This window comes from Manacus candei, unplaced genomic scaffold (genome assembly GCF_025592945.1).
Source record: "Manacus candei isolate 608988 ecotype Guabito, Panama unplaced genomic scaffold, ASM2559294v1 h1tg000003l, whole genome shotgun sequence".
NCBI classification, from domain to species: domain Eukaryota; kingdom Metazoa; phylum Chordata; class Aves; order Passeriformes; family Pipridae; genus Manacus; species Manacus candei.
This window is the reverse complement of record NW_026138051.1, coordinates 9816249-9839583: the sequence shown is the minus strand read 5'-3', so window position 1 is coordinate 9839583 and position 23335 is coordinate 9816249. Positions and strand designations below refer to the sequence as shown.

The 23335-nt window shown below is 42.6% G+C and overlaps 1 protein-coding gene across 2 annotated transcripts in view; it reads right to left on the bottom strand.

Moving 5' to 3' along the window:
- The window catches only part of LOC127469473 (mitogen-activated protein kinase kinase kinase kinase 4-like), a 92283-nt gene that overhangs the window by 17551 nt on the left and 51397 nt on the right, over positions 1 to 23335 (bottom strand). For both annotated transcript variants that reach the window (XM_051783856.1, XM_051783847.1), the window contains exons 15-25: positions 21984 to 22136; positions 15462 to 15593; positions 14721 to 14788; positions 13050 to 13165; positions 11075 to 11172; positions 9997 to 10133; positions 6234 to 6327; positions 3602 to 3775; positions 3199 to 3328; positions 2658 to 2816; positions 856 to 999 (exon numbers count right to left, since the gene is read on the bottom strand). In XM_051783856.1, the coding sequence (XP_051639816.1) occupies positions 856 to 999; positions 2658 to 2816; positions 3199 to 3328; positions 3602 to 3775; positions 6234 to 6327; positions 9997 to 10133; positions 11075 to 11172; positions 13050 to 13165; positions 14721 to 14788; positions 15462 to 15593; positions 21984 to 22136 (1405 nt within the window). The remainder of the gene's footprint in view (positions 1 to 855; positions 1000 to 2657; positions 2817 to 3198; positions 3329 to 3601; positions 3776 to 6233; positions 6328 to 9996; positions 10134 to 11074; positions 11173 to 13049; positions 13166 to 14720; positions 14789 to 15461; positions 15594 to 21983; positions 22137 to 23335) is intronic.

The window sequence follows — 23335 nt, the reverse complement described above, 5'->3', positions numbered from 1 at the left end:
GAACACAGGCATGTCCTACTGTGGCCATTTTGAAAAAGTGATTAATTTAGTTCTAAATAAATGACAATCTTCATTACAAGCAGCTATTTTTCTTTTAGATGGCTTTTCTTTTAGATGGTGAGAATTATTTTGTCATCTTTCATCTCAATCAGTCTTTCTGTTGCTTTAGTTCATAAATCCGTATTGTCAACAGCAGCCTGTGACCACAGGTTAGTCTGAAGAGAAAGACTATGTCACATCATCAGCTGGACCTGGCAATGTGGGACAAACAGCTCACTCACCACGGTGAGTCTGGATTGGAGACAAGGAGCTGCCATTCCTTGCTGGACCTACACACCTCTACCTTGGTATGTGCTATGCATCCTTTGAGGCCACTCTCATCCATGGGGAATAAGGGCAGAGTCTAAGCTGTTTGCAGCAGAGGTTGAAGACCTGCACTTAATGTTACTGATGCTTTCACAATACAGATCACTCTTATGTTACTGCTCATACATCTTGTTGGACACAGGTTATTTAATGATATGTTAACAGAATTGCACCTAGATGGTCACTGACCACAGAAACAAGCTGAGTGACAAACTACAACTTGCTGAGAATCAGTCCATTTTAGGAATGAAACACTTCGTACTTCCCACAAACCATTCTGCACATTAACCAAGTAATGAATTGTTCCAAAGCCTCTCTGGAATGAGAGTGTAAATGTTAAAAATTCAGGAGAGTTTTCCTATTAACAAGAATAACTGTCCTGTGATTTTCTGAAAGAGGAAATTCCTCAACCTAGTTTATAACCTAATTCTTCTTTTTAATTGCTTCCAACTCGAATGCAGGTCAGATACTTTTAGACACTGAACTAACCTGATATAGTAATTAGCACATTGAGTCCTTCCAAAACATCCATTTGCTGGAATCGTCTCCTTGTAATCAATGTATAAACTCTTCCTTGCCCACTTCTGTCCAGCAGCCACAATCCATTCTCTGTTCCCACCAGTAAATTTACTCCTGTTGATACATGAAAAAAAACCTGCATAAGTCACCTAATGATTCAGAGGCCACCGAGTGTTCACTGTTTTGCAAACTGATTCTTATTTAGTCTCACTTAATGGTACCCGATAATTTCTCTGTTGCTCTGTGGATGACCTCCCAGAAAAACAGATCTCACCATTACAGTTTTTACCCAGCAGAACACTTATATACCCATGGAACTTGAAGGTTGAATAGTTCTACTGAAGTCAATGTTGATTTAAACAAAAAGGAAAATGTTTTGTGAACTCGAACTTCTCAGGAGATCTTGGAAAGTGTCTGTGAGCAGTGCAGAAGTCTCAGTCCAGCACCACTACACTACTGACACAGGGGATCCAACTAAGTGATCGAAGGGTCCCTAACAATTAAGACAGAAAAAAAACAAACAAAAAATTCCCCCCAAACACTCTGTTTCCAAATACAACACTCACAGCACAGGGGCACCAAACTTGTGGGAAGAAGCACTGCTGTTACAAGGAGGTGCAGCGTTTGTCTGAAAACAGGCTGGGTTTTGGAAGAATGCATTCAAATGCTAAATCAAAGGAGTGAATCCATCTGAAATGCAAGTGCTACTAAGGAAGCGAAGGCTCCAGCGGGTTGCTGACATCAGAGGATGTCAAAAATTACGTTCAGCTGGAATGACAGCTAAGCTTCCTAATCAGCAAGTTCTAAAGACACGACATAAGGTATCCTGCTGTAACAAGCACCCTCCTCCACTGCCAGTGCTCTGTTGAGTACCTGGTGCTCTTCAGCCTCAATGAACACTTAATTACAGACCTTGCCACACAGCTCTGTACTTAATTTAAAATCTTGGATTCCTGCTAACACATATTACACAAAATCTGTGAAGCTATAAACTGGAAATCTATACTCGCTTTGGATAATGTTTCATCTGCTTCATTCATCTGCCATTCCAGGCTCAAAAAGTGAGGAGCAAATGTCTGGGTGAGTCCCACAGAATACGCCTGTTCTTTTGAAGTAGAAAGACGGTCGAAACAACTCAAGAGCTCAGCTAGTGTGCAACTGGGACAAGGTCTATGGTTGTTGAAATGTGGTCTGACTACACTCTTCTTGATTTTACACCACGTGAAACAGATCCTGTAAAAAGTGTGTAAATTTACATGATTCAGTGAGGTTCTGAATAAACACTGCCAGCATGAACTAAGCCAAGCTTTTGGAAAGACTGATGCCTGACCTGTTTCAGATTCTTGGAATACCTAACACAGTGACAGTAAAAGGCTTCCAGTTTGGATTATTTCCACTGGGTCAGGGCTCAGTGTGACCAGCTGTACTCACGTGCAGCTCAGTCAAGAGCAAGTGTCATGAGCTGCATAAGCCACTAAAACAGTTGCAACTTTTGGCTCTTCCAATGAGCATGGTTTCAGTTTGGTGCTCAATCAAAACATTTTCTCATTCTGACGCACAAAAATCCTTTGCCACTGTAAATCATGTGTTTGCCATCTCATACCAGGATGGCAGTGCCACACGAGTGACACAGGTATCTGCGCAGGGACATGCTCCAGGACCCTCTGCCAGGAGAGGTGCAATACAACTGTGAAATCTGCCTGGCATACCCTGCCAGCCTCCCCTGCTGCTGCCTTCCCTCCAAACACATGCCCAAGTCCTCTCAAGCTTACCCCACAAAGCAGCACAAAGGACCTCTGAGTTGAATTTCTTCTTGTATTTACGAATTTCGGGGCTGTCACTCTGCGGGCGGATATTCGTTGGGTTGACATTGACAACGGAGCCCTTCCTTGCATTTTCCCTCCTGACAGGCTCAGGTTTGGCACTAGATGCTGGAATGAAAGACATATGCAATCATGAAAAATGTGAGTGGCTACAGCTCATATTTGACCTGTTTGAGGCAAAATGAAAGAAGCTCCAGAGGAGTGAGAAAACAACTTAAGAGCATTACACAGTCAGAATAAAAAAAAAAAATCTGGAAAATTCCTCAGACATTCCTGAGAAAGCACTGTGATAACAGAGCAGCAGAGTAGAGCAAGCCACACCTGGAAGAAAAGCAGAAGCAGTACAATGAAAATTCATAGTAATGTGAAGCTTCAGTTTCAGGAGATTTTACTCACAGTTTCCATTTCCAAGCAATAGGCCCTCCCTACTCCAGACATAAAAAAGAAAAGACCAGGAGTGGCATTTTATGCAAAGGTAAAGCATACTCACGAGAACTACAGGAAGGTCCTACTGGACTGGTGGGAGGGGTGATTGGCAGGAGTCTGGGATCTATGAATGACGTAAATGACGTCGTGGACGATGTACTGCTCTTGGGAGGTGGGCTTTCAGCAGAGGGGGGCTGCAATGAAAAACAAGGGCTGCTTCAGGCAGAACTCTGACAGAGCTGTTACCTGCTTCCAGTGCCACACTTCTCCCCTAGAGCCCATGCTCACAGTTGTGTTAGAGCCTCTCTGGGCTGCCAAGACTTGCTGCCCCGGCCCCTGTGCTCCCCACACGATGCTTGGGTGGGAGAAAGCCAGGGACAATGAGCAGAGGCACACCAGAGTGCTGCACTGCTGATATGGCAGGTGGAGGAGCAGAGGGTAATAATTCAATCTAATTTATCTCTTACCTTGTTCAGAGGTTTGTTCTGAGGTTCCTGGCAAGTCAGTGGCACTTGTGGCGGGTTCACAGAGGAGTCTGTGATTTGGCTTTGCTGGAGGAGATCTGGCAGGAGATAGTTCTGGTTGTTTACGCTCCAAAGGCCTTCTTGGGTGTTAGAAATTTGTTTCCCTAAAATCTGGTCCTGCACAAGAACACACAGTTAAACTCCACATTTAGCATATTTCCAATGCACTCTGCAACTCCTGTTAATTAGGATGAAAAATAATGAGCATACAGGGAGGGGTGCTCTGTGTGAGGCATCCTATAAAGAAAACTCTAAGGAAAGATTAAATTAAAAAATTAAATACAAAAGAGTAGGCAAACACCTGAGATGACAACTTTGGCTTCCACTTCTGAAGTGCTCCACAAATATTCTTCATCTACATTACCTCAACCACAGGAAAAAAAGCAACTTCATCCTCAGAGACATGAAGTTGGATGACTTGCTCTGACATTACAGATCTGACCTCTGTGTACCAGACAGAAGTAGGTACTTAATTCTGGACCTGCATTTAGTTCAAAACCTCTCACCATTCATTTCATTTCTACTTTCCATTTACTGAATTAGGATATTATTCCAGAGAGACAATATTCAGTGGGATCAGCATCAGCATTTCCAGTAAACTGATATTTGGTTCTGCAGACCTCCTGACACTATTCCACCAGCTTCATGGAAATACTTGTAAATTACATAAGGTACCACACCAGCTCTGCCCCTGACAGCACAATCTATGGAGTCAGAAGTCAGTTTCTGGGAACAGATGGGCTGAAGTGTTGAGAGGAAGACTGGATGTGTAAAGCAAGAGGTGTCCCAGATGGGGAGGGCAGTGCAGAGGGATCCGTCAGGGTACCTGACCACCACTGGCACTGGAACATAGGGAGTGATGGGAGCCAAGTGCTACACTAGAAAATTCCTCCTGAATTTCACCAAGAGCAAAAAGCACCAGCCAACTCAAGCAGCTTCTGGCTGGTTGAACTCAAAGTGAAGTCTGTGCTGTGTACTGACTTTGATAAACAACTGACTGAAATCAAATAATCTTTTTTGAATGCCGGCCAAAATAGGGGGAAAAAAAAGTAAGAAGATAATTCTAAATAAAAGACATTTGCCTTTTAGAAGTCAAGTAATTGACTAGAAATCAAGCTGATGCTCAAAGTATTTTACATTTTAAGTTAGACATAAAAACTGAAACCAAAACATGGAAGTCAGATTTGAGATTAGGGAACCAAGCCAGTATAGGGCTTTTTTGTTCAGTTTTCAGTCACATTCAGCTGAACTGAACCCAACCAAAAACCCATTTGAATCATAGGGGCAGTTTGGTACACCCTAAACCACTTCAAAGCAGTTCAGGCTGATGGGCCAGGGAAAGGGATATTGGAGAAGTCAAGGAGAGTCATGATGGCTGTGGCTGGTGAAAAAGGAGGAATGGATAGAAGGATCCATGAGAGGGAGGCAGAAGACTAGAAGGCATCAGAGAGATTTATAAAGAGAGGCATCAGTCATCTGCCTGTTCTCGCTCCCCCACTGTTCTCTCCAAACCCTCCAGAAAACGTGATCTCAACTCTTTTACATTCTCCCTCATCCTAAGTGGCCCTCAAAGGTTCCATCCTTCTCCTTTCCCTCAAGCAGCCTATTTCCAATACCTGAATATCAGGGGAAAGGGAAAATACTGGGCTTGTTTTGCCACAAGAGAAATACTGGGTTAGGCCCTGTTTATAATTCTTTCTCCAAAGCAGGGTCTTTTTTCCTCAAGGATGGTGGGACAAAGGCCATGTGGAACTCCTTCCCCAGTCAGGAAGGACACCATGCTGGCCTGAAGCTTAGAAATCACACCACAGGTAAAGAAAACTCCTTTTAGTTCCTAGATCTTCCACGGCTCATACCAGCAGCTCTGGGGAAAACACCAGTTTCACAGCAATTCATTTCTTCTATCTGTGAGGTGAGAGTAAACTCAGTAATATGTGAGAAGTGCTCTGACGCCAAGTACAAGTCTTATTACTGTAATTTTTTTCTGTTTTCAACCACAAAGAACATTGTTCTGCTTTGTCTCTCTTCATCTTTTCTGTGCTAACATTTATCAAGGGGGAAAATCCACATGACTGGAAGCCCCTACTAGAAACTACAGCTGGAAGGAACCACAACATGACATATGAGAAGACAAGTATTTTTGCTAAGCCAGCAGGGAGAGATTAAGTGTTTTTCCCCTCTTCTATTTTAAGTAGTAGGAGGTAGTTCTCGTTACACTAGAATTAAAAAAGTCAAGACTTTTAAAAATAGCAACAATGCACACCAACAATAATCCACAGTATTGCTTTTTGCCCAGTGCTTTCACAAAATATCTTGTCATCAGAAACTACTACAGGTCAATAACAAGGACAAGAAGAACTGCAATTTTGTACCTTAATGTAAGCAGTTTTACAGGAAGCACAAAACCTGAAACTACACCTTTTTTTCAAGGCTTATAGCTGTAATTTGCAATAACAGAGCAGGACTTCAGAGTGAAAATGCTGCTGAGAAGTAATGGATACAACGTTTATCACGCACATTAATGATCTCACTTCCCCCCCCAGTGTACCCACCCCCTTACAAATGGCCAAATTACCTTCTGTTCTGTGACAGTGCTTTGGGGTTTCAGTTCAATTCCATCTGGTACTCTCGTCCTTGAGAAATCTGCGATTCTGCCGCTTAGCAGTTGCCTGGTAACAAACCCCAATTAATGAACAGAACTACTTCAGGGGGAAAAAAAAGAGCCAAAAAGAAAAAAAAAACAACAACAAAAACAAAAAAGAAAACCACACATACCCATGTTCAAAAGTGAGCATAATTAACATTCACTAGTTACACTGAGAGGTTCTTGTACAAAAGCAAGCTGATTAGTCTGTGGATCTGCCTGAACGGACTCGAGCCTGAGGACCACTCACACACAGCAGGAAGATCTCCCCACCTCGACAGAGAACATCCCTTCATCTCCCTGCATTTCACCCATCATCCTTCAGACACTGAATAGCCCAGGCAAGTGAGACCTGATTCCTCACGCTGTCATTTGAGAAATGCCTACTTCAAAACTTCTGTCTCTCCTCATACAACGCCCTGTGTGGTGCAATTATGAGCCACCCTGCTCTCCAGAGAGAGCACCAGCTGCACTTGGAAGAGGAGAGCCACTGCTCTGCCATGTGATGGTATTAGAGACCCCTCTGCCAGTGCCTACTGGGACAGACCATGCTGGAATTCCATACTGTACATCAGTCCCTGAAACACAGACAACCTCACCTTATGTACAAAGAAGCACAGAAAATGTTGCCAAGTGCACACAGACAGAAAAAAACAAGAGCTGTTGGACTGGCTGGGGCCAAAAGCTTCCCAGCCAAGTATCCCATCTTCAACAGTGACCAAAAGCTGATAACAAAAGAGAGTGAGGATAAGGCAAGTGTCTGCTGTGAACTCCCAGCACACCACTGCTTCCTGCACAACCTGAGGTATCTTAGTGTTTTAAACTTTTTCACCTAAGTGGAACTGCTTCAAACTTCCGTCAGCGAGGCTCTGGCCCCATTTCCGTACAGTTCTACCTCACATGGTTTATTTATCCCACTTACTTATTTATATTAATTTCTTTATTACCGCAGTCCATTTAAGCCCATTACATTTTTGCCTCCTTTCCAGTAATTATAAAACTGACTGGATTCAGAATGTGAAGGGTTCCACAGTGCTATGTGCCAACTGGTAGCAGACAGTAATGTGTTTTTTTTCTTTTAAAAGATGCCCAATGGGATAACAAAGAAGGTTTTGTGAGAGAACAACTGATTTAAGATGGTTATGAAAGAGTAGAAGTTTGGGGGGGTGCTTTGTTGTTGGTTGTTCTTTTTTTGTCTCAAATTAGACCCCTCTTCTTTGGGAGAGGCAAATATTTACATACTAAACTTAGGAGGAATGACAAGATATGGTGTAGGATCAATGCTGAATGCAAGGACCTGTTCTTATCAGGAAAGCAAGCAGTAGCTTATCTTAAATAATGTCAACCTCCCACTTAGTAGGGGAGAAAGTAATTCCTAGCCAAGCACACACCTGAACCCACTTAGTCCAAATGTTGGTAGGAAACAGCCTTTAAAGAGCAGAGAGAAAAAACTGAACTACACAACTGAGTCCCAGGATGCTCAGTGTTTTAGGGGGATTGAAAATACTGCAGGCATCAGAGGAGGAAGTACTCTCAGTAAAGCAGGAGAAATTGGCATCAATGGAATGGATGTGCTATTCAAGTAGGTAAGATGCTAAATCATATACACTGACACCTTTTCCTTAAAACAAATACGTGGGGTGTGTGAGAAAGAATTCTGGCTCATCTCACTGTTAAGGAAAACAAGACCAAAAGTTGTTTTACTGGTGAAAAACAGCCACTTAGTCATGGCTTTCTCAGAAATGAGCCCTCTCAGAGTCATTAACAGGATCAGTCCAAGAGAATAGAAATCTCTTTCTCTTGCATGTGTCCCAAGTGTAGTCCTACTGGGCACCTCCAGAAAAGCTGGAGTGTAGACACTGAATGCTGTTCCATAGCCCAGGCAAAAACAGGAATACACAGATTGTTTTCTGGAGCCAACTAAGACTTGGCCTAAGGTGTCTCAGCCAAAGTCCACACAGAAACATTTCCTTGCACAGAGTGCAAGGGACTTCAAATCCTACAGTCACGTTTTAGAGAGCAAAAACCTTCATACCCTTCACTTATCCACAATATGCAAAGTTTCAGTGTTGGCTGCTCCTTCCACTCTCATCATTATCCTTTTCACCATTTACTTGGTAGCAATCAGGATATATTTCCTAGTATCTATCTTTTAATATAAAAGATGTTTAGCCAAGATGAAGGAATTCTTTTAATAGCAAGATTATACTTCTGATTTTACAGGAGCTCTCGCAGTGGCTCTGTCCATGGAAGTGCAAACCTGACAGGGAGCACCCTGCTAGTTCCATTTCTCCAGAGGGCTGGTGGATCTCACACACAGACAAGATGCAAATAACACATGCAGCTTTCCAAAGGCAGTGATACCACTCCTTCAGATCATCACAGCATGCAAGGACTACAACAATCTAACACTTACACAGCAAAGTCATTGCTACAAGGCAAATCCATATTTTTATGTAGAGTCTTTCTGAGGTCTAGGACCTAGAGTGAATAAAACCTTTTACAGATCAGAATAAGGTGGTCTGGAAGAGGATCAGTAAGAAAATAAAGGCATTACAGTAAACAACTGCTCTTTCAGGTGTGCTGAATAAGCTACAAGATTTTTACCATTCTCTCTGCTCATCTCAGTTTTCAAAATAAACTTCAGAAATGCAAATCAGAAGCATATAAAATCTCTACCTCTTCAGAGCTGCACAGGGGAAAGGACTGGTACCATGCCAACACAATAACTTGACAACAATGCTACTACAAATCTGGCCACCTTTGCCTGAAACTGCACGTGCAATTCTGTCAGATGAACAAGAGCCCCATCCCAGAGAGCTCTGTGGCCCTGAGATACACTTCAAAGTAAATCTTAAAACCTGAATTAAACTGAAGTTTCATTCATCAATACTAAAAAATAATTCTGTTTGCTGTTCCTAACAGCAGGGCTGGCCAGGTGACTCCCCTGACTCCCTTCTCTCTTGGACTAGCAAGCTATTCCCACTCCATTACTTCTCGGCAAAATACACATTTTGCACGACAGGTAGAACACCAACAGATGTCAGTCACAAAATCAACAAGAGAAACTGGAAAGCTAGGAGGACACAGCTCAGGTGAGATCAGCTTGGGACAAGTCACAGCATCAGCTGGAAACCACAGCAATTATCCAAAATGTCAATATTAAAAATACAGCAAGTTTTACAACACTACTGTCCCTTTTTATTAACAGCACTAGTGAAGGAATCAGCTTTTCAGTAGTAATTATTTCTCCCAGAGTAAACAGACTATGTGAATATGAGGGTCATACTTGCCTTGCTTTTTTCACTGTAACCTGTATTTGCCATGAAGGCATACAGTTTTCTTTCCCTCTCCTTTTTGCTTTCAAAAATTCCATGTAAACATAGATCAATGTGAAGTAATCTCTGTAAATGCACTACCCAGTATATTCTGTTTAAAACTAGACATTTCCTCATTGTCCCAGGGCAGCAAGTCATCAAAGCTTATTACACTGCACACATCTGATGGAGCAAACATTTACCCCCGGGAGTTCATTACAGTGCAATTAAACTGCTTAATTACAACTGCCAGAAATGACTGATAGTAACTTCGAAGGAGAGGTAGTATTTATGCATGCCAGCTTTTTTTCCCACATATTTAGAAGTGTGTAATAAAAAAGGAAGACAATAATAATAATAAAATAAATCAAGCCAACCTTGTGTGGTTCGTGTCATCTTCATCACTGCTGCTGCTGCTGCTGCTGCTGCTGACCTCGTCACTTGAGGAGGAATAGTCTGCTGCTTTTAACAATGAGTTGGCACTGTCCTTCACCTTGGCAAAGGAGACTGGACTCTGAATAAAGAAAACTCAGTTGAAGAATCCATCGCTAAACAGCATGTGCAGTACTTTACTGCCCCAGCAAATACAGTTATTGTCACTTCCACACCAAAAAAAAGCTTTATTAGGAAGTTGATGCTTTTGTTGGTCCATCACAAGCAGGTACTTCACACTAAAAAGTGACCTGAGCCAAAACACCCAATTTTCCTAAAAGCTGAAAGGTGACTAGCTTTAGTTAGTATGTTATTTTGATGTTTAATCGTTCAATCTCGCACTTTGCAAGAGCAGAGAAGTACTTCCCTTTTCACATAAGAAAAGGAGTGTTCTGCAGCAGGACTAAAGGATTACACTGGTTTCAGTGTCATTCCAGCCCTGGACTACCCTGAGGCTTGCAGGGCCCTGCCCTGAGCACTGTGTGCCTGCACAGAGCAGGTACAAAGCACCTTTGGTCTGGAAAAGTAACACCAAAACAGACACAGCTCACACCCACAGGGCAGTTATGACACCCCAGTCCTACAGAAATTCATATACAAGTGTCCCACACTGTGGACAATGGCCTAAACACAGAGTCTTCTGCAAACCTCCAGCCCCTGACAAGCCAGGAGGGGCTGGGGACTCTGCTAAGCTGTAGCTGTCCCCTGCTACACACAAGCCACCAGCATGGTCTTGACTTCTGTGTTGCAAGAAAACGGGTCAATGGCTTCCTGAAATAATAAAGACATTCCCTTCCTTTCTAAAGACTTATGATCAGAAAGGTTCAGGAAAACTGAACGTTCTGCTGAGGATCTGAGCTGGACACAAGTCAGACCTGGACCAGGAGCTGATGGACACGTTACTGCATCAGCAAAGCTCAATCCAGCCCCACACACCCCTCAGGTGGACTCACCAGCAACAGCAAACTGAAGCACCAAAACCATAAACAAATAAAAAATATCAGTGGATTTAAAAGAACCTACTGCAATCTGGCCTGGATGAGAAACTTTTTCAGCCTTCTTATGCAGCTGCAAGTGGTTCTGTGACAAAACGTTCTCTGCCTTGGCCGGTCCTGGATTCCCTGGGGATAAAAAAACCCCAAATTTTACCTTTTTCTGAAAATGCACGTGCAGCAGAATTAGTGAGGGGACCAGTAAGACAAACACATACACAGCTACCACTCAAAGCAGATACCACAATTCCTGATACAGAGGGAAGGGAGGGAAAGCAGTTGTACCCTCACCCCACCCTGGAACACACTGGCCAGTTCAATGTCTACCTTGTTCAGCAGCTTCTCCCATGACTATCCCACTGCTACCAACAGGACTCCTTGCAAGTTAAGGGAAGAGTTCAAGCTCACACAAATTAGAATCTGTATTTGGTGATTTAGATAGTTTTGTCACAATGGTTTTATGTCTTCATGCATTTTGCAAAGCTTTCAAAAATCAGAATTCCTTACTGGTCAACAAGCACCTAAGCAACTCAGCAGAAGTATTAGCTTTAAAGTATTTATAGCCTTTTCCTGTCCAATTCATTATCCCTGTGGGTTTGGGAAAGCAACAAACTCTATCTGAAAACGCCATATGCCAGAACTTGCTGTAATTTAATTCACTTAAGAACTCAAGAAGACAGTTTAAATCACAAAGGAGGTTTTCTATTCTTTCCATTGCTGGTGAGATTTTCATTTCCCCATGCCAAAACAGCACAGGAGTTACACATCACGCAGACTTTGCAAAGTTGAGCTGGGCTGTTGCATGTTGTTCAACTCTGTTATTCAAACACAAAATGACATAAGAGCAAAAAGAAATATAATCCAAGGAATTTAAAGTGTGCTCTGGATTTCTCTTGAAGTAAAGTTTCCTATTCTGTGCAGTTTAGTGAAAGCAAAACTGGCTTGATTGTGTAAGCATAATAAATAAGCAATTTGTTCTTCATTTATCAAGGGCTTATAAATTAACAATGTAAGTCTCAACATAAAAATAAATGACCTCAGCAGCTCACTGGGGTGGTTTCAGAACATTTTTAGCATCCACCCTGCTTTGAACTGGGTGTGCATGATTTGCAGTGTTCCCAGTCTATAGCAGTCAACCTGGATGCAAGGCGTTGTGACACATCACGGCTTTGCGAGGAGCTACACAAAAAATTGCCCTACAACTGACCCACAGAAAACACCCTTAGGAACAGCAATAGAGGAACAAAGCTATTCACTTCTGCTCTGTGGCCCCATCTGCCAGAATCTCAGATCACGTCTCAGGAACCAGAGTCTCTACTGCAAAAAAACTGCTCAATCACGAGCAAGCCCACTGCATTTCTACACCACTACCAGTGATATTAAAAGAGCTTACAAAGCCATAATTTGTTAAATTAGATGAGGTTTTCTCTTCCTTTTAACTTCTTTTGCCCCCTTTTCTTTTAGTTCCACTACCTTTCTGCAAATAAAGGAATATTGGAGGAATATTTCATAAGGTGCTGTACACAGAGTCTTATGCTTCCTTCAGTTATTAGAGGGCAGAACTACTAGTGTATATCAAATACTCATCTGTATCATCTTATCAGTGGGCAATGCAAAGAGCAGCACATGGTTATGCAGAATTTGCCAGTGGGTGAACACTAGTACTGAATTACATCTGTATGTCTGGAATGTTGGCTCTGCTGACTTTCAGTTGTGTCAGTAAGTGCACCAGAAATGATTTAGTTTTGGATTCTTAATTGAGGCAATTCAAATTTTCCATGTGAAAATACGTTCATAGTTGCTTTTTGACTCAAAAGAGGAAATGCTTATATTTTAGGAACATAGCACCATAAAATCCAGAGGACTTTCAAAAGCCTCTCACCAGAAGACATCGTTAAAAAGACACATCCCATTTTCAATGCAGAACTTGATACTCTGCAGAAGCCTATTTCATGTGATAAGAGTTTAGTACATTTTGACTGATGAATCTTTGACTTAGGAATCACCTGAGGTTGACCAGCTGCTTTGATGAGATCCCATCTCCCACTGCTTGTTGCCAGGAGTGCTGCTGCTACTGTTTAGCTTCAGAGCCTGTCCCACGGGGGATGACTGATGAGTGTTACTAAACAGAAAGACAAAAAGCAGATCAGACCAGCTCGTGTGGAGGAACAGAGACTGGAACAGAGCTCTGAGGCCACTGAATCGAGTTCCCTGCTGTTACCGTGTGATATCATAGTCCTGATCAAGAAAAAATTTATCTTCATTGCTGCTCCAAGTAGGGCCATCAGTAATGAGACAAGATGAAGGAGAGGACAGTTTCCTCTGGGCAATCATTCTGGGAGATTACAGAGATTCCCAAGTAAATACAAAATATCCTTATATACGTACTCCTCCCTTGGATTCTTCAGATCTGTGTCATTCTTGATTCCAAAATCTCACATCTTTTAAAACTAAACAAGCCTGCTCCCCTACTTCCCTAGAAGATGCATCATCAGTCACTTATCAATGAAGGAAGGAATGTGTTGGACACTAATAAGCTGTTAAGCCAGTGGCTCACCCAGAAACCCTGTCTCAGGAGCCACTCACTTGTAACACTGTTGATTATTTACATATTTCTTTTCTGTTTTGCCTTCTATAATTCCCAAGTGGAGAACATTTAGGGCTTGACTTCACTTGAAAGCTATTTCAGATGATGTTACTTTGGCTCATCAGAAATGCTGTGCATTATTTTGTTATTTCAGCTAAATCTACTTCACTTTCCAATCTCTCCAAGCCATTCTGTTCCCTGATTAGACACCCAGCTGGGGCTACCCTTTACTGCTGAGCTCTCTGCATCCTTGGTCTTTTATCCCGGGATATAAAAAAGTACACAAGCCTTAAGGGCAGACTGCCCAAATTGATACATCTATAGGCAGCCTGTTCAAGCTACTACCAGGCAAAATAAGCATCAAGCTATAATTAAAGTGCCTATACAGGGAGTTAGAGCCAGACCTTCTCTCACCAATGCATCCATACACCCCTTTGAAACCAATGGCACTGGCACTGATGCAGAGGATCTGCAAGAGCATCCAGGCAGCTCTGACCAGCACCACTCCATCTTGGAATCATCAGTGTTGACATGCCAGGACCTCAGCTAACCTGCACCTTCCACAGACTCTCATTCTAATGTGAGGGGAAAGTCCAGCATCACCAAATCACAAGTCCAATGACAGCATAACACGCTGCCTGTTAACTGGGAAATGGATATACAGCTGGCCTGCAACTCACTCAGGCACACCAAACAGGCTGAGCCAAAGGAAACAACTCACTGCAGGATTTGTTACAGATGGAACAGCTCTTGTATGTTAAAATACTGCTTTCCAGCAGAAGACAGAACTACCTTGCATGAAAAGGAGATCCACAAGAGGCTTGTTTCTCTTTAAGTTGCTTATGTCAATCATTGAAAGGAAGCTGGCTTAGACACTTCCTTGAGGTTTAAGATCAGGAAGTTTGGTTAGCTATTTTTGTGGACAAACTGGCTCAAAAGACAAAATAATTTTAAGTGCTATGAAATGAGGAACGAACCCATGTCACTTTGGTGCTACTGAGGTTATGGCTTTGTTTTAATAAATTCGCTTTAGTTTTCCTATTGACAAAAAAGCAGCATTAGTATAAGCATAAAACACTTAAGAGCTTACCTTGAAAGGCATCTCTGATGGCCAGGCTGGTCCCTGCTGTAAAATTTCGAGGTTGTCCTTTCTGGAACCTTAAGAATTTAATCAAACGTTTTAAGGTCACTACTGATATTTTAAATTCAGTTATTAAACCTAATGCTTACCCTGTATCAATGAAAAACTAAGCCTAACCAACAAAAATGAATAATGCTTCCGTGGGATTGGTGGAGAGGTCTTCCATGGTATCAGCACTGGAAGCTGCAAGTCAGCAGGAGGTGCTTCCAGTTTGTTCCAAGCCTGTGCAGTCTATGAGGGCGCAGACAGACAGAGGTTTGAACCTCTCCTTAGAGGTAGCACCACTCTTGGTCAATACTTAAAGCAGACAGTGAAATGCATCTGCAGTCACTGAATGCAGCTTTCCCCAGGTGGTGGGTTACCTTCTGTTGCTACCACAGGCTGGGGAGTGAGAGACACACACATCCCCCAAGTACAAAGCAATAATATGGACACACAAATGCACAGACACATCCCCACTCAAATATTCTTGTACCTGTTTTCAGAAGTTCTGTTAGAAATACACCATCACCTCCATCATACAAACTAATGAGCTTTTCTGCGACAGGCCAGATTTTTCAGAGAAAGGGCAGCTACAAATACCTGGTCTAACAAAAGAGGTGTATCTGCATTCACAGATCCTGCAGATACTATATATGTACACATAAACCCACAACACTGACAGTGTAAAACACCCTGATTTCCACATACCTTTGGGGGCTGCTCTTCGTTTTGACTCACGCTCCAGAACACGTCATCCTGCACAGGGCTGAGCGGTGCTGTCACCATGTCTGACAGGGAACTGCTGTGGTACACGTCCTTACTAGCCCGGAAATTTTCACACTTGAAACAAACAAAATACATGCTGAGTTGTACTTCCCTGCCTATGTAACAGGTCCCAGTCTCAACAGGCATCAGTGGTTCTGTTTGTGAGAACAAGTTTTTAGTAAATGCACAAGGATTGCGTCTGGATACAGCCCTACTCACCTTGTTCACTGTGAAGTAAGTTATTCATTTCCAGCAGGTTAGCATGTTAGGCACAAATATTTCAAGGTGAAGGGTACAATAAAAAGAAATAGCAAACACATCGATGCCATATATATATATACACACCCCCCCCTTTCTTAAATCTATGGAGAAGCAAATAGGTCACTAGTAATGCACAGTGAACTAGTTACCTGGATGATGCAAATAATACTGTTGAATATATTTCATTCAAACCTGACCTCTGCTTCCATTGCAGAATTTAGACAGCCTAATCACTGGGGGAACCCACTTTGCTAACACTGACGTTGAACTTATAAACTAGTTTTTGCAAGCCCACCACCAGCCTGGAGTCAATGGAGACAAACTGTCAGCTCAAAGTGCTTTCAAATGCTCCAGTGGTTATGAGGGGTCCCTGGCCCTCCTCCATAACAAAGTTTACAATTACTTGAAAAAAAAAATAATCAAACTTGAGAATGCAGTTAAGAATGAATGAAACTATGCTCAGACTACACCTCATGGGTGGTCATGTACAGGTGACCCCATTGTGATCCCACGATCCCATTGTGACCACCTGGGTTTAAAAGATCTCTTCAAAGGTGTCAAATTAGAGCATGAGGGTAGCAAAAACCCCAATCACAGCACAGGAAGGGGAAGGAATCAAATTATTTCCTTACAAAGTTTTCACTCCAAGGGAACAAGAAGCAAGCATTGTAAAACTCAAGCTAAAATATTCAACGTTTAGCGCTCTGATTCTTTTGGCATTTAAAAGAAGGAAAAAAAAAGAGACACAAGAATAGAGGTCCCTTAAATTCTACATACTGATGATCTACCACACTAGCATCTTCCAAAGGGGAAGAAACACAAAGCTAAACATGTCAGCTGAGTGTACTGCCTCCCTGAAATGAGAAATCCTCTTGGACACGAGACCAAGACAGAACACATGGAAGCCCTGCGTGAGCTGGGCCTGTCTGCAGGGATTGCTGTGCTAGAACCAATTTGATAGAAACAGAAAAAGTATTAGAGAAATGCCTGAAGCTACACCACCTTGTGCTTTATCTTGTCAGATCTCCCATGCAAAGCAAGACCAGGGCTTTCTGGGAGGTGCCTCTTTCGCATGGAAAGACCATCATCCCCAACACTTCGAGGCCTAAGAAGGAGGTTTGCAATTTTTGTCCGAGTCAAAGTTCAAACTCTTGTATCCCAACTGAGCTACTGCAACAGTAGCTGCAGTTCACTTTCCCCAAAGAATGACTCAGATGAATATTTTATTGATTTATCATCAGCCCCAGTCTATAAAATTCTCCAGTTCCCCCACCCTAAAAAGTAAAACAGAGTAACTGAGAACTGCACACAGCTTTTCAGAAGATAATATGATTACAAACTCCCCGTAACTGTACAAAACTAATTATTTCATGGAAACAATGTTCAACATCAATTAAATATTGACAGGTAGTAATTCTAAAACCAGCTAAAGATACAGAAGATGTCTCATCACAACCTCCCAGACCAGTATGGCAAAATCAACTGTCAAAAACCAGTCTGGATAAGTTCACCTAGTTAAATATTCAGGTGCTTTCCCTGCCTTTTTGGGACAATATGTTCTGTTGACTCCCTTTACAGAAAATAGCTTTTTCAGCAGTTATAACATCTCATAATCTATGTCCTTTCATTTTGTCAAAATTACCTTTATGTCCAAAATGATTGTCACTAATAACAGTTTTTAGTTAACCAGAATTATTTGAGCAGCAAAGTGTTCCCTTGAAACGATTCATCGTAGCAACAGGAACAGGTTTTACAACAAGTGTATTATTATCAGAATATAGGAGGAATTTTTTTCTTTGTCACTTTCTCAACAAGATACACACATTTCTTTTTAAATTCCAGCTTTTGAGTTCTGGAGCCTACCAGAAAATTATTTGTACTTAAAAGCATGGATGAGCTTTGCTGAATCATGATATAAATAACTGAGTGAATCCAAACTCTGCAGATGGTGCCCACATACCTTTGGGCAAAGAGAGACTAGCACACTAGTTCCATGTAAAGCCAAGAAGAGACACCTGCTTCCATAGCAAGCCCAAACCATCTCAGATAGACCCTAAAATTATAGTGCCTGATATTCCTCTTAAGTTTTACAGATAAAATAATTTGTATGGGGAAGAAAATTTAAAAACCTCAGCAAACAATGATTCTAAAATACCAAGATTTCAATCTTAAATTGGTTTTAAGTAACACTGAAAGAACAGTAGTTCTTCTCATCAACAGAAAGCAGTACAGGAGACAGTGTTACCTACTGTGTGTCTTCAAACCATAAAGGGACACATAACAGAGCTAAGGAAAAGAACCTTTTGATCCCTGAAATGATAACATAAGGTGGTATAGCACAAAGACTCATTACTATAGTTAGTTTAAAAAGATTTACATGGAAGAAGTTTTAAAAACACAAGCTGCACTGCTTTTTGGAGAATACCCAAGTTACTAATTTGAACTGAATCTACATAGAGGAAACAGATAAAGTGCAAGTGTTGTTACAAAATAGAATAAGGAAAAGGAGTTTCTTAAACTTCTGAGCAGAAGCGCTCTGGGATACCAGGACAGCCCATGACTTTATGCACACCTATTTCTTCTAATATTGTTAGCCTTCTTGTTCTGATTCAACCACATCACTCCAGACAACAGAAATCTACCTACCAAATCCTACAGGAAAACCACAGAGTCGATTAAAAAATGAGGTTCATTTAAGATGTGAGCTAAATTCCCCCACTAGTCAGGCAGCAGGAGGTGCTGGGCAGAGGAACAGACTCAGTGACTTTGCTCAGGAAGCCTCTGTGAAATTCTGCAGCAGCCCAAAACGGCTCATCCCACACCACCACAACCAGAGAGCCAGACCTGATACCATACTGCAGCAAACACAAAATTGGTACAAAACAGGGGGAAATGGTACACTCTGAACTGATAACATCTTGCATTCCCCTTAGCAGACAGGTAGCATATTAGACACTGAGAAATCATGCTCCTTGCACCTCAGGGGCTGTGTTGTTTTCCCGTTAAATAATTCTGAGAGAGATTTGGGCAACAAGGATCTTGCCACATGATCTCTCAGAATATAATTGTTGAAAATAAGAAGTCATTTTTGTCTGAGCAGAGCAGTAACAACAGATGATTCCTCTCTGATAAACCTAGCTGGAAGTTCTTCACTGCAGCATCTGTAATGAATTCAGCTTGCCTTTTAACTCCACAGTTCACTTTTATTTTAAATCAACAAGGCACCCACGTACTGAACCTCACAAGTATATTGCTGTGAGTCTTTTAATCTTCAGGTGACTAACTGGCCCATCACTCCTATTGCCTGAACACTTCACACAGTTCATGCAGGCAGCATATCCAAACATGCTGTTATTGACATCACCAGCTGCTCCCAACCAGCAAAGGGAAAGACAACCCTCCAGAGGATTTACAAATTACCCATTAAAGTTCATCTGGTCTCCATGCAAACACAGCAGGTAAAGAGTACAAATTGGCTTCTCCCTGTCCACGTGGGCTGTCAGCTGGAGCTCTGCCTTGTGAGTGGGCAACAGGGCAGCTCCCAGCAGGGAGTGAAATCACAGGCAACAACTGTACATCACTTGCTGCTATTATCCTTAAGTAACACCATTGCTTTAAACAGCATAAAATTTTTAGAGTGCCGTTTCCATCAAAGAACGTGAAAGAGGTTGGTAAATACTGCTTCATTCTTCACCACTCCTCTTGGCAGCTGGGAGAGGTGCTACCAAACAGAGAAGCACTGGCAGGGTGCAAAGGAATGATCACTTGTCCCACGTGAAGAAGCCAGCCTAGCATGTAGCTCCTCTCATCCTGGGAATGGCACCTCAACAGGGCAGAACTATCCTCTGTACAGCCACTGTGCTCCTGCAGAATCTCAAAGGCCATGCAACAAACTATGGATGCTCCCACTGCTACTACAGGGCTGAAATATTTGCCTCAGGGAAGCTGCCAGCCTCTACCCAAGGCTAAGATACAAGTGTCCTTCTTGTAGACCTTGCAATAGCTCTCCAGTGATTTGATGCTACAAGCCAGGCCATCAACTCAGCCCACTTACAATATTTGTGAGTTGAAACAACAAACAGGTCCTGGAAAAAAAGGATGTGAGAAGACACACATAAATATTTTTCCATGAAAAAGCTATCAGGTGAAATGAGGCCTTTCTGCTCAAGGCATCTGTCTGTGGTGACTTTTGCATCATCACCAAACAGCAACCTGAACAGGAAAGGCAGAGGGAGGCTTTGACTTAGAGACACTAACAGCCAGCTATTATATGACTCCCAGTCTCCACAGACTCACTCTAGGGCCCAAACTGAAGCAGAATGATAAGGAAGAGCTGCTTCCCCATATCCTGCTGGGGTATTTCAACCACCCTGACATCTGCTAGAAGAGCAGCACGGGGAACTGTAGGTGATCCAGAAGACTCTTGGAATGCAAGGAGGACAACTTTTTAAGCCAGGTAATAGGCAGCCCTACCAGGGGAGATGCCATACCGGACCTCAGGATCACCAACACAAGAGAGCTACTTGGGGACATCAAGATTGGAGGCAGCCAGGGCTGCAGTGGTCGTGCACTGGTGGAATTTGCAGTCCTGAGGGAATATGGCTCAGGTAAAGAGCCAAGTCAGGATCCTGAATTTCAGGAAAGCAAAGGAAGAAATTCTTTACAATGAGGGTGGTGCAACACTGGAAGAGTTTGCCCTAAGATATTGCAGATGCCCCATCTCTGGAAACAGATTAAATGACCCTTAGAGGTCCCTTCTAACCCAAACCATCCTGTGATTCTAAAATCTTTCATGTAGATGTTCAGCTGAAGCTCATGCCAAGGAAAATTCCAGTTGCCAGCAATGAGTTTAAAAAAAGTTTGGGATAATATAACCTAATCTCATAGCAATAAGCCATAACAGCCTCAAAGAAGTACACAGGGCCACCCTGCTGCCTGGGCTCAGCAGTGAGGCAGCTCAACATTCTCTGGAAGCAGCTGAGCTGAAAGCAATAACCCATCCTCTCTGCAGTCTGATCCTCCCCCTTTGACTCTAAGATCCAACACAGAAGGAAATAAGGCCACAAGATGCCACAGCAGCACACAAACAATGCTCAAGCCTGCTCTGAATGCCACTCCCCTGTGGGTACCATGAGCTAAGTCCCACAGAAGCAACTGGAGAGGTGGATCAGAAGCTGTACATCCATCCATCCATCCATGCATCCGAGAGCCCAGCAGAAACTGAGAGCTGCCAAGAATAAAACAAATGTTGTAACCGTATATCCTCTCTGTGGGGATGAATGAATGCACAACTGAAGTGCTGTGTAAAATGTAGAGGCAGTAAGATTATTGCTGCCACTGCACGTTTTCAAAGCAAGTGGAGAGATCCAGCTTAAGTGAGCTGTGCTCACACTTACAGTAGTTTATTCAATTTCTACTTGCTGTTTTGTTTTGATTTTGTTCAATATGCTTACAGTCCTTTCACAAGAGACTGGAGAAAAAAACCCTGCAGTCTCAGCTACTTACCTCATACCCTTTGAAAGAGTAGGAGGTTGAAAGGAAGTCAAATTTTTGGGCACACTGAGAGAACTCTGAATCACCTCTCCCAGAACTGGTAGAAAAAGCAGGAGATAAAATGTTTTGAGAGAAGGATTTCAATGAATAGCTTCATCAGAGTGCTTTCACTGCATAGGTACTGTTTAGATACCACTTCTACCTCTAATACTGAAGTTTTTAAAGTCACAGACTTTCTGGGCTCTATCCACAGCAAAATCTGACTCTGCATTGCCCTTACTGCATCTCCACTTACTTTCAGATTATTTCATAAGCTCACTTAAAATTTTTATTTTTTACATGATTTCACTTGTAAAAATTCTGGCTTTGGACTGTTTTTGTAAAGTGTCACACACATTTATGGCACCACGTAAATAATACATCATCCAGGGACTGCAACAGCTCAGCCATTCAGGCTTTCTGTGAAACACCTAAGAGGAATATCATGGAACCAGCAATCAGGCATCAAGTATGTAAAAATACCTGTTATCTAACCCTGACCTGCAGTGCTTAAGTATAATTCCATACAGAACTTAGCAGCGATAGCGTCACTAAAAAGCCTCCGAGGTGGTTTGCACATTTGTGCCAGGAATGAAGAAAATCACTTTTCTCATGTGTTTTTCTGCTTGGGAAGCACCCACGGTCCCTCCTCCCCACCTGGGGCAGCAGTACCTGCACTACCATGGCTCTCTGTGGCGCGGGGGTGCAGGGGCTGGAGCTGCTGCCGGAGCCCATCCTGGAGTGTGGTGTGGCCTCGTGTCCCAGCGCCGCTGGCCACTGCAGGGAAGGCTGGGGGGCATCGCTCTTCTTTATTCGGTCCTCAGCCTGAGGAGGAGAAAAGCAACAGCACGTTGCACACTGAGCCCCAGGCTTTGGAGGCTGGATGTTCTCCCACAGCATCACAGAGTGCACCACCTCTGATGGACCCTCTCATCAAGGAGGACAGCCCTGGCACAGTATAAACCACTGCTTTCTCTCCATTTGCAACCCTTCCTTTTCCATCAAGTTTCCAAACTGCAGTAAAGAGAAGGGCCTGAGTTTCCATCTGATGTACTCTAGGTCATCTCTTTTGCTGCAGGCTGGGATTTTAACTGGGACGAATCATCTGCCTATATTTACTTATCTTTGACAACATGCAGCCTGTTTTGCTGTGCATTTATTACCCCCTTCTACAGAGCTCACATTACTGCACGTTGCTTTCTACTTTAAAACACTTTTAACACTCTATCTTTCGCTATGTTACTTGCACTATGGAAAAGACTGAGAAACATGATTTAGAAGGAATGAATTTCCCGAGGGCACTGTTCGTTACAAAAATCTTTATCCTGTGGTTTTGACCCCTCTACTCTTTTCAGTTCCATTCAACATGACTCATTCCCATTCTCTAGTGTAAATCTTTAGCATATCCTCTGATTCAGCAGCCTAGGAAAGGCTCTACACAGTAAACTAGAGATTAATGTCATAAAAATACCCAGTTATCTGTGTCTGGGTGGGCTTTCTTAATGGTATCTCTCACTATATCTGGATGTTTGTGCCTGTGTCAGAAAGGTAAGCATATTCTTAACACAGCCAAGAAACTGCTGAGAACATGAAAATGGTTCCACTTAGTCTCACAGATCTCCACTGGGGAAAAAAAGAACACCAAACCATCCCCCTCCCAAAAAATACCTTATTAAAACAAGCTACCACAGCCAAACACCACGAAATTCTAACCCCAGTGAACTCAATCATTATATGCTCTTGAGGCCACATTTTCATTACTTGCAACTCCTAATAATGAAAGGCAAATTCTACCATAGCAAGAAAGAAGATGTAAAAACTAGATATGATAATTCACCCCCCAGCTCTGTGCCCACAGGGAGCTTCATGCAATGTATTATGATCCAGATGCAAACTCATGCAGGTGACACTCTGGGCTCCCCAAACTGACCTCAGCCTGTGCAGTGTCAAGCCTGAGCTTGGAGTCTTTCCCTCTCAGCTCATTCACTTTGGTGCTGCTGGGATCAGATACAGCACACAGTGAG